At 39.3% G+C, this 9,606-nt stretch overlaps 1 protein-coding gene across 1 annotated transcript; it reads left to right on the top strand.

The window, feature by feature from the left end:
• The first annotated feature begins 1,067 nt into the window (after positions 1 to 1,067).
• Positions 1,068 to 2,002, top strand: LOC141700868 (1-aminocyclopropane-1-carboxylate oxidase homolog 1-like). Its single transcript, XM_074504543.1, has 2 exons — positions 1,068 to 1,390; positions 1,545 to 2,002. Exons 1-2 carry the CDS (start codon positions 1,076 to 1,078, stop codon positions 1,794 to 1,796), a joined length of 567 nt encoding a protein of 188 aa, XP_074360644.1. The 5' UTR covers positions 1,068 to 1,075; the 3' UTR covers positions 1,797 to 2,002.
• The last annotated feature ends 7,604 nt before the right edge of the window (positions 2,003 to 9,606 follow it).

Here is a 9,606-nt window from a genome sequence, read left to right as displayed (position 1 = left end):
TCTATTACTTTGTTCTTTAAATAATGAATTAAAGATTCTTTTCAGTATTTATATTTATAATTAATTAAAGATTTTTCCCATATACTCTAATTTTATTTTCTTTATACCTTATTTATCTTTTTTACATTCTTTGCCTTTATTACGATTAATTGAAAATTCTTTTTTAATATGTCCACACATATTAAATTCAACATTATATTGTTTGATTCTATCTTATATCTTTTAATTCACCATTTGAATTTATTTGATTTGAAAATGTCTACACTGGATCTCTACATTTATGATTATTGAAAGAAAGAAGGATTTCAGAAGGCCGTGGAAAATTTTGTGAAAGGCGCAAATGTTGAGAAGTCAGAATATAAGTGTCTTTCTTCTTATATATTTGATTATATCTTTGCAGTGAAAGAATGATTCAAAAGAATAATTAATTGATTACTGCCTCTTCCATTTTAATTTTTATGTATAATATGTGCAAATTTTCTTTTACTATCTTTTTATATTCTTATGTCCTTAATGTAAATTGTTGTCATTTTCGGCTTAGTGATGAATTGCGTTTATAGTTGCTAAAGGAATCGCGGGTTGCATTCTGGCTTGAGTTCCGCTCCAGGATGATAAAGCATCCAAGGTGGAATCAATAATCACCTGCACATATCTTATAGTAATATCATTTATGAATATTTATTTTTAATAAATATTAATTTTATGTACATGCGAGTCTTAATTCAAGATCTTATATATGCATTTGAGGTTAATTCAATTCATTTTCAGTCTCATTTGAAAGAAGCCACACTAATACTAGAATCACTTCAAATATCCGTGAAACTGCCACCACAAAATCTGAGTTAATATTCACTTTGTGTGTTTTCTTTTTATCTTATTCATGTGCTTTATTAATGTTCAAAAATATTTGGTGGTCAAAATAGCAGGAAATTTATGTCATATTATTTATGCATGTGAATTATGTTTCCACTTGCACCAACCATGTATTTTAATTCTCTCCCCATATATGGTCTTTTCATATAAAATTATCTTCCCTTTATTCTTTTTATTTTTCTTTTTATTTCGCAGGAAAGAAATGGGAGATTATGTGCAGTCAATGATCAAACTGAGAGCGACCCTATCGGAATTGCTATCTGAAGCTTTAGGGTTAAGCAGTGACTATTTGTCGCGCATTGAATGCATGAAAAGTGAGTTCTTGACCTGGTTATATTATCCGGCTTGCCCTGAGCCTGATCTTGCCTTTGGAGCTCCACGGCATTCAGACCCTACATTTCTAACTATACTACTACAAGACACAATTGGTGGCCTCCAATTTCTTCATCAAGATCACTGGGTTGATGTTCCTCCAATTCCCGGTGCTCTGATAGCCCACATTGGAGATCTTATGCAGGTAGCTGTATACTTGATTTTTTTTTAAATTATATAAAAGTTACAATTCTGATACTGTCGTACTCTGTATACTGCTGAGTTTTCCAGAACCAACAGAGCGATTTTTTATTTTCAAATTTTTTAAATAACTCTTTTTCCTTACTTTGTGAGTACAGATTATTTCAAACGACAAATTCAAAAGTGCAGATCATAGAGTACTGGCACACAGTGATCAAATAAGGGTATCAGCAGCATGTTTTCTGTATCCGAGTGCTAAGAACTTACTGAAGCCATACGGCCCGATAATGGAGCTTATGTCTGACAGCAACCAACCTATGTACAAGGAAATAGTGCCCTTGGAATATGCACTCTACCATCAGTCCAGAGCAATGGATGGTACACCAACGCTTTCTCACTATAAGCTATGAAAAAATGGCAGACAGGCAGTTGCAAGAAAAAAAGTAGCAGTGTTTGTTTGATGCTAGGCTGTTAATTTTCCGGGACAGTAAAAATGGTAATATAGCTCATGCCTGTATAAATTTATCAAAATCCAGAATGTTTGCTATATTTTTTTATTTCGTAATAATAACAACACAGCAGACATTAAGCTTTCAAAAGAAATTTTAAATTAAAACTTCATTTGATAGTTCATTATACAGCACCACATCTTAAAATTACACGAATTCAACATGACACTATCACAACTCTCACGAAACTTCACCAAGAAGAAAAACCAAACAAAGATCCGCTCCCTTGCAGCACCATACGATTTTGCAGTGGCAAAAAGATCTGATAGAACAAAAAATCGAAAACCACTCGTGTAGAGACCAAAAAAGAGAATTATACTTTAAGGACCATTCTTCTAGGTTTATAGTGTGTTGTCTTCTAAACAGTCCTATCTGTTAAACGTCACAGCCCTTGAACATAATGCCTTTTGTTGCAATATCTTCAAGAGTGAGCACAGTGCATTTGTCCATGTTCATATTGTCCTGCCCCAGCAAAGAGTATCAATTTAAAAACAATTTAAACATAATAAATTACATTTGTAACATAAAACCAGTCAGGTCCAAGGATATGAAAATAAAGGATTGTAGAAATAGTCTTTTATTAAGTTGATTGTTCTTTGCAACTTGAAATGCAATAGAATCAAGAAGTTGCCATGGCACGTTTAACAAAGAATAGTATATCCACCACATAGTATATCGAGATTTTCCCATTGTAGACTTCTGTACCGTCCTTTAATACGTGTCCGTTTGGGAAATTTTAATATAATTAACTTATAACTTAAGTTGAATAAGCGTCTGATAAGTGATAAGTCATAACTTGATAAATGCTTATAAGTTATACAAATGTTTGGATAATTTAATTTATAAGTTAGATTTTTTTAATTAAATAAACTAAAATAAATAATTTTTAAATATAATTATCTTAATTCTTATATTTTAAGTTTGATTGACATTTTAAAAAAAATATATTTTAAAACTAAAACTGATAAAAAAAATTAAAAATAAAAAATAAGTTAAGATTAAGTACCTCGTTATTAACATTCAACTTATCAGTTTATAACTTGTAAATTCAACTTATAAGTTGGGTCGACAAACACTCGTCAATAAGCTGTTGCGGGCTTATAAGCCAATAAGCTTGCTTATAAGATTTGCCAAACATGTCCATTGCTAACCCAAGCTCCTTATTGTTTTCACAATTTCAAGAAAGGGGCTGCGATCCTCACATAGCATCTAGATACAAGTACAAAGACTTATTTCAATATATTCTAGATAATGGGAATGATCACTCCCCTCAAACATCCAAAGATATAAAAAGAAGAAGAAGATCGCCCGTTTTCGGAGAGTAGCCCGCTTCCCATTACTCACTAGGGCATTTCAAAAGAATCATTTGTAATGTTTTAATAAGTACACAACGGTTTTCAACTGCACTCCCAAATTTAACTTTTACCAACATTTGCCCACTTGCAACAATATGTTCTACCGTCACCGGTAAAACTCTTAAGTGAATTCCCACTTCCATTGCCCAGCTTGATCCTTGCTCATAACTGAAAGATCCACATGTAACAATTTCCTGGTCAACCAATTGCAGAATTCTACCGGAGTAAATTACCAAGAAAGAATAACTAATATCATAGACTCTAACTTTTTGTTTGCTAAATTTTTATCTCTGAAGTATCTTATTCCCTTGTAGAAAGTGTTAAATCCAGAAAGGGGTTTTATACAAAAAGTCATGATTTTGGAAATGAATGTCTAATAAATTATAGCAAAGACTTATAGAAAGATATATACTTGCATAAGAATTTTTTATGAGATCATCAAATTTTATTCAAAATACATTAAATGATGAACATTGAGGCACACCGATTAGAATGGCAAAAGAAATGGTCCACATAACATACCTTGGACCCATGTGGCACGAGTTCCCGCAATTCCTTAATACAATCTTGTATTAACTGTCTACATTTTTTGCCATTATTAATCGAGGCCTCTCCATTTGTTTATTAAACTTACTATAGCTTGCAGATGATAATGCTTTTGGTAACCTGCCATGCATCATTGGCTTCAGATGTACGAATGGAGTAATTTGCGTTCTCTTCAATAATGGAAGAATGTTATTTTAGTGAATAATCTGCTGAAGAGATGCCATGTGCGTCATTGGTGTGAGGCTGTAAAACTTTGTCAAATATCAGCAAGGAATTTACTTATCCCGATTTAGTATCATCATGCTTAACTTCAGTAGCATTTATTCAAGCTTCAACCAGCACTGTTTCTAATAGATGTTCCACACATGAGTTCACTATCGTAAGATTACTAATGCAAGTTCTGTCATCAGGTATCTGAACAACTATTTCAGTCTTCTGTTTTTTATTTTTGGGAATAGTGCTTCATGAATCCCACGACCAACAGAAAAATTTGAACACAGATCACACTTATTTATGTGATTACCCTCTCTATAGTAATCTTCCCAGCTGTAGCCATTGAGCAAAGATAGATCATCATTATTCTCTGTGCCCACTACCGAATCCCAAAAGACACTACTGCTGTTACATTTCTTGCTGACAATGTTTTCATTTATATGTTGCAGATATTTTGCAAGATAAGATACAAGTGGATCCAAACTTTCAAAAACCCTCGAGATTGACTTCTCAGGTTTCTGATTCGTATTCGTAACTTCTGTCTTCCATATGTATTAATATTGGTAACTGACTTTTCAAGTTTCTCAGATTGCTGCATCATTAAAACAATAAAATTACAGCATTTATCCAACTTTTCCCTTTCATCACCCTCACTTACCAGGGTTCTAATATTCTCGTCTCGTCATTTAAGTGTATCTATGAAAGTTTGTTCGATTGTGTTTGTGGGTGTATATAAAGTGTAAGAAAATGATGAAGTCATGTAGAAACATACCTAGATATTTAGAAATTGAAGGTTGAGGAAGTAGGTTGGGCCGCGTGCGAGTCTTAACTTTACATTAGTATGATATTTTTTGCTTTGGGCCAAAACCACACGAATTTATTTTTAGGCACATCCCAAAAGGTCATACTAACAGAGTTAACTCGCTGCTTATTAACAACCAATCTGCCTCTCCCACAAATGATGTAAGACAACTCCTAACAACCTCTAGATGTACGAATGGAGTAATTTACGTTCTCTTCAATAATGGAAGAATGTTGTTTTAATGAATAATCTGCTGAATAGATACCATGTGCGTCATTGGTGTGAGGCTCTAAAACTTTGTCAAATGTCAGCAAGGAATTTACCGATCCCGATATAGTATCCTCATGCTTAACTTCAGTAGCATTTATGCAAGCTTCAGCCACCACTACTTCTAATAGATGTTCGGCACATGAGTTCACTGTCGTAAGATTACTAGTGCAAGTTCTGTCATCAAGTATCTGAACAACTATTTCAGTCCTCTGTTTTTTATGTTTTGGGCATACTACTTCATGAATCTCACAGCCAACAGGAAAATTTGAACACGGATCACACTTATTTATGTGATTACCCTCTCTATAGTAATCTTCCCAACTGTAGCCATTGAGTAAAGATAGATCATCATTATTCTCTGTGCCCACTACCAAGTCCCAAAAGCCACTACTGCTGTTACGTTTCTTGCTGACAACATTTTCATTTATATGTTGCAGATATTTTGCAAGATAAGATTTAAGTGGATCCAAACTTTTAAAAACCCTCGAGATTGACTTCTCAGGTTTTTGATTCATATTTGTAACTTCCGTCTTCCTTACGTATTAATATTGGTAACTGACTTCTCAGGTTTCTCAGATTGCTGCATCATTAAAATAATAATACTGCAGCATTTATCCAACTTTTCCCTTTCATCACCCTCTCTTATCAGGGCTCTAATATTCTCATCTTGCCATTTAAGTGTATCTATGAAAGTTTGTTTTATTGTGTTTGTGGGTGATAGTCCATATGGCTCCTGGGAGAACCACCCCCAGGCCTTCAGCTCCATACAGCTCCTGGGAGGCCTACTCCTAGGCTCCTAACTCCACACAGCTCCTGGGAGAACTACTCCTAGGCCTTCAGCTCCATACAGCTCCTGGGAGGCCTACTCCTAGGCTCCTAACTCCACACAGCTCCTGGGAGAACTACTCCTAGGCCTTCAGCTCCATACAGCTCCTGGGAGGCCTACTCCTAAGCTCTTAACTCCGTGCAGCTCCGGGAATGCCTACTCCTAGGCTCATAACTCTACGCAGCTCCTGGAAGGGATACTCCCGCACACTACCACTCCCGACCAGCTTAGTCCCGTAAGCGAAACCCTGATAAATCCCAACACGTGAGACGTTGGCCCAAGCACGTGACGGGGACAACTGTCACACATCAATCATGGGAATAATCAGGCCACGTGTCAGAGGATCCTCAAAACATTCCTCGACCAGTCCCGCGCTGACGCGTGTAAAGCATCCACTCCCGCCAGGTGCCCTCCGCTCCCAGAACCAATGGCTACGATTCAAAGGTACCAACCCCAAAACCCTACCCTTGAGCTATAAATAGCCCAAGAAGGTGAGGTTTTGGGGTGAATCATTTCTTTCACACTCATATACAAACACAGCCACCTCGCATTCATATTCATCCTCATCTTCCCAAAAAGCTAGTTCTTACTCTCACGCCGGAGGCGCCGCGGGGCTCCAACCCCCCTTCCGGTGTTATTTTGTAGGAACCCAACCACAGCTACACCTCTACAGCGGCGAAAGATCCAGGACGGCGTCGAAGGAGCAGCCCCGCCACCAGGAGTTATCATTTGGCGCTAGAAGGAGGGGCTCTCCATCCTTGGGTCTCGGTGCCCCTGGATTCACCTTCATCAGCAAACTCTTCAAAGAGTCCATTTATTCAAACTTGTAAGAACTCAAGCAACCAACCCTTTACGTAAACATGAATGTTGCTCATATCGACCACGTTTGTATGCGCTCGTTACTTTAGGCCACGTTTGTGTGAGCTCGTTTTGTTGGTTAAGCCACGTTTGTGTGAGCTATCGTTAGTTTTAATCGTTATTGTTCTAGTTTGAATATAACTTTGCGTTGTACTTCATCGTTGAATAGTCCCATAAAATCGGTTGAACTGCTCCCAGGAAGCTATTTGCTAGTATTTGTCGTTATTTTGGGTAGTTTCTGCAAATTTCATAAAGCAACCTTAGACCGATATTCTCTGTGCCATATTGTTATCATTTGTTGTTGGTGCTGTTGAGAAATGGCAAGACCAGGAAAGAATACCTCTGGGAGGCCATCTGCTAGTGCTCAGGTCCAGGATCCGGACCACTCCCAGGCTCTCGACCCAGGAGCCGAGAGAGAAACATTCCAGGAGCAACCACTACACACTCCCGTAGTGGAGAGAATTGTAAACACAAGGGATGCCAGAACCCTCATAGAGCTCAATCAGTACAAGTACACAAATGTCCCGGTAGCCGAAGAGCACATGGCTAACCTCACAAGCGATGAACTAGCAGAAGCAATCAGACTATACAGACAGGAGCAGACCCGCCTCCAAGAAGAGGCAGAACTAGAGGAGGAGCCGGAGGAATCCGGGGACTCCCAGCAATCAAAAAGGTCGGTGTTCGACCGCATTGGAGCCAAGGGGAAGAAAAGCAAAAAAGATCAAGGCAAAAAAGAAGCAGAAGCTGCTAAACAGAGAAAGTTGGAAGAAGTCCGGGAGCAAATCAGGAAAGAAGAAGAAGCAAAGCTCGAGCTAAAGATCCAAAAAAGAATACAATTAGAAGAAGAGAAGCTGTTGACCAAGCCTAGGAGCAAAAGAACCCGGAGAGACCCCACTCCGGAGCTGATTTCTGATGATGAAGAAGAAGAGAAGCAGAAGGACCTAAAAGACATGATCTATGAATTGCAGAGGAAGATGGACAGAGACTCAGGAGTGGAGATTGGAGAAACACTCACTCCTTTCAGCTACTCCTTAGAAGCTATCCCCCGGCAGCGGGACTTGAAACATTACAACTTTGACTCCTTTGATGGTCTGGGAGACCCGGAGGAGCACTTGAACTACTTTGAACAGATAGCGCAGATATACTACTACAATGACTTGACGAAATCAAGGTTCTTCGCTTCAACACTTAAGGGAGGGGCCCAGAGATGGTTCAGCAGAATCCCCTCCCGCAGCATCCATTCCTGGAAGGAATTTCGAGCCTCTTTCCTCAGGAGATTTCGGGCGAACAAAACGCACGAAATGCACATGTGTCACCTGGAGACAATCCGGCAGCACGACAATGAATCCCTATCTGCATACATGCGCCGGTTCCAGGAAGCAATCAATAAAGTTTCAAATCTGGATGAGAGGGAAGCTTTAAGCATTTTTAGAAGAAATCTGGACCCAGAGCACAACGAAAGGTATATTGTGGAGCTAGTCAATAAGGAGCCGCAAAGTCTGGCAGCAGCTTATTCCATGGCCGCCAGATTCATTAAGGAAACAGACGTGCTCCAAGCAATGAGAATGACCCGGAATGGAGGGTTTAGGAATAAAAACACTGATGACCGACCGAAAGGAGGTTACCATCAGGACAAGAAATTCAAGCAAAGCAACCAAAGCCAAGAAAGACAAGCAAACCCAGTTTTCCAAAGACTTGGTCCTAAGCAGGAGTCGAACAGCGACCCAGGACCCGTGAAACAAGCTCGGGAGCCGAAGCAGGAGCCGGACTGGACTCCTCTCAACATGACCCGGGAAGAAATCTTGAAAGAAGTCAAAGAAAAGCCTTTCTATTACCCTCCGAAGCCAATGCAAACTCCTCCGGAGAGTAGGCCCTACAATAGGCAATGTGATTATCACGAGACCCATGGCCACAAAACCGAGAATTGCTTATCACTAAAGTACTTCATTGAGGACCAAGTGAAAAAGGGGAATATGAACAAGTACTTAGTTCGGGACAACAGCAGAGGAGAAGCACAGAAGAAAGGAAATAATATAGTCAATGTGGTCCTAGGCGGATCCTACTCCCCACCCGGGGGCCCGGGCTTCGGTGAAGAAGTACTCTCAATCCAATCGCTCCCAGACCTGGTGATATCCTTCAGCAGCAAGGACTATGAAGGAGTCAACCCTCATCACAATGCAGCTTTGGTTGTCACTCTGGACATCTTTGATAATGAAGTAAGAAGAATGCTCATAGACAATGGCTCCTCAGTAAATATTCTATTCAAGCACACAGTGGATAGAATGCAGTTAGGGAGCGTCCGCTCAAATGAATGTCGAGAAGACCCACTCTATGGCTTCGGCCACAACTTAGTCCCGATCCAAGGAACTTTGTATCTGCCAGTCATTTTTGGATCTGCTCCTAACCAAGCGACTCATGTCATCAAATTTTATGTGATCAACGCTCCTTCCTCATACAACGGAATTATTGGCAGATCAGCTCTGACCATGATGCAAGCAATAACTTCAATCTCCCATCTCAAGATTAAGTTCCCAACCCCGACGGGAGTCGGGGAGATTAAAGGAGATTACGGAGTTGCTGAAACATGCTACAACCAGGGGTTAGTTATGGCAGAAACCCATCAAGATAACAAGAGGAAGGCTACGGTCCTTCGCAAACAACAAAGCACGAAGAAGCACAGACCCCGGACAAGGGAAGAACCAAGCAAAACAAGTCCAGAAGAACTGGCAAGCAACCAAGTCATGGTAGTGGACAAGACAAATCGAGTCCTAGACCAACCTCGTCCTACCATGCAAGCAACCGAAGAACCTGAAAAAGCAAACAACTATCTAAAGAAGAACT

The sequence above is a fragment of the Apium graveolens genome, unplaced genomic scaffold (assembly GCF_009905375.1).
Source record: "Apium graveolens cultivar Ventura unplaced genomic scaffold, ASM990537v1 ctg3002, whole genome shotgun sequence".
Taxonomy (NCBI): Eukaryota; Viridiplantae; Streptophyta; class Magnoliopsida; order Apiales; family Apiaceae; genus Apium; species Apium graveolens.
The sequence above is the reverse complement of the archived record's forward strand: the minus strand, read 5'-3'. Positions and strand labels throughout refer to the sequence as shown.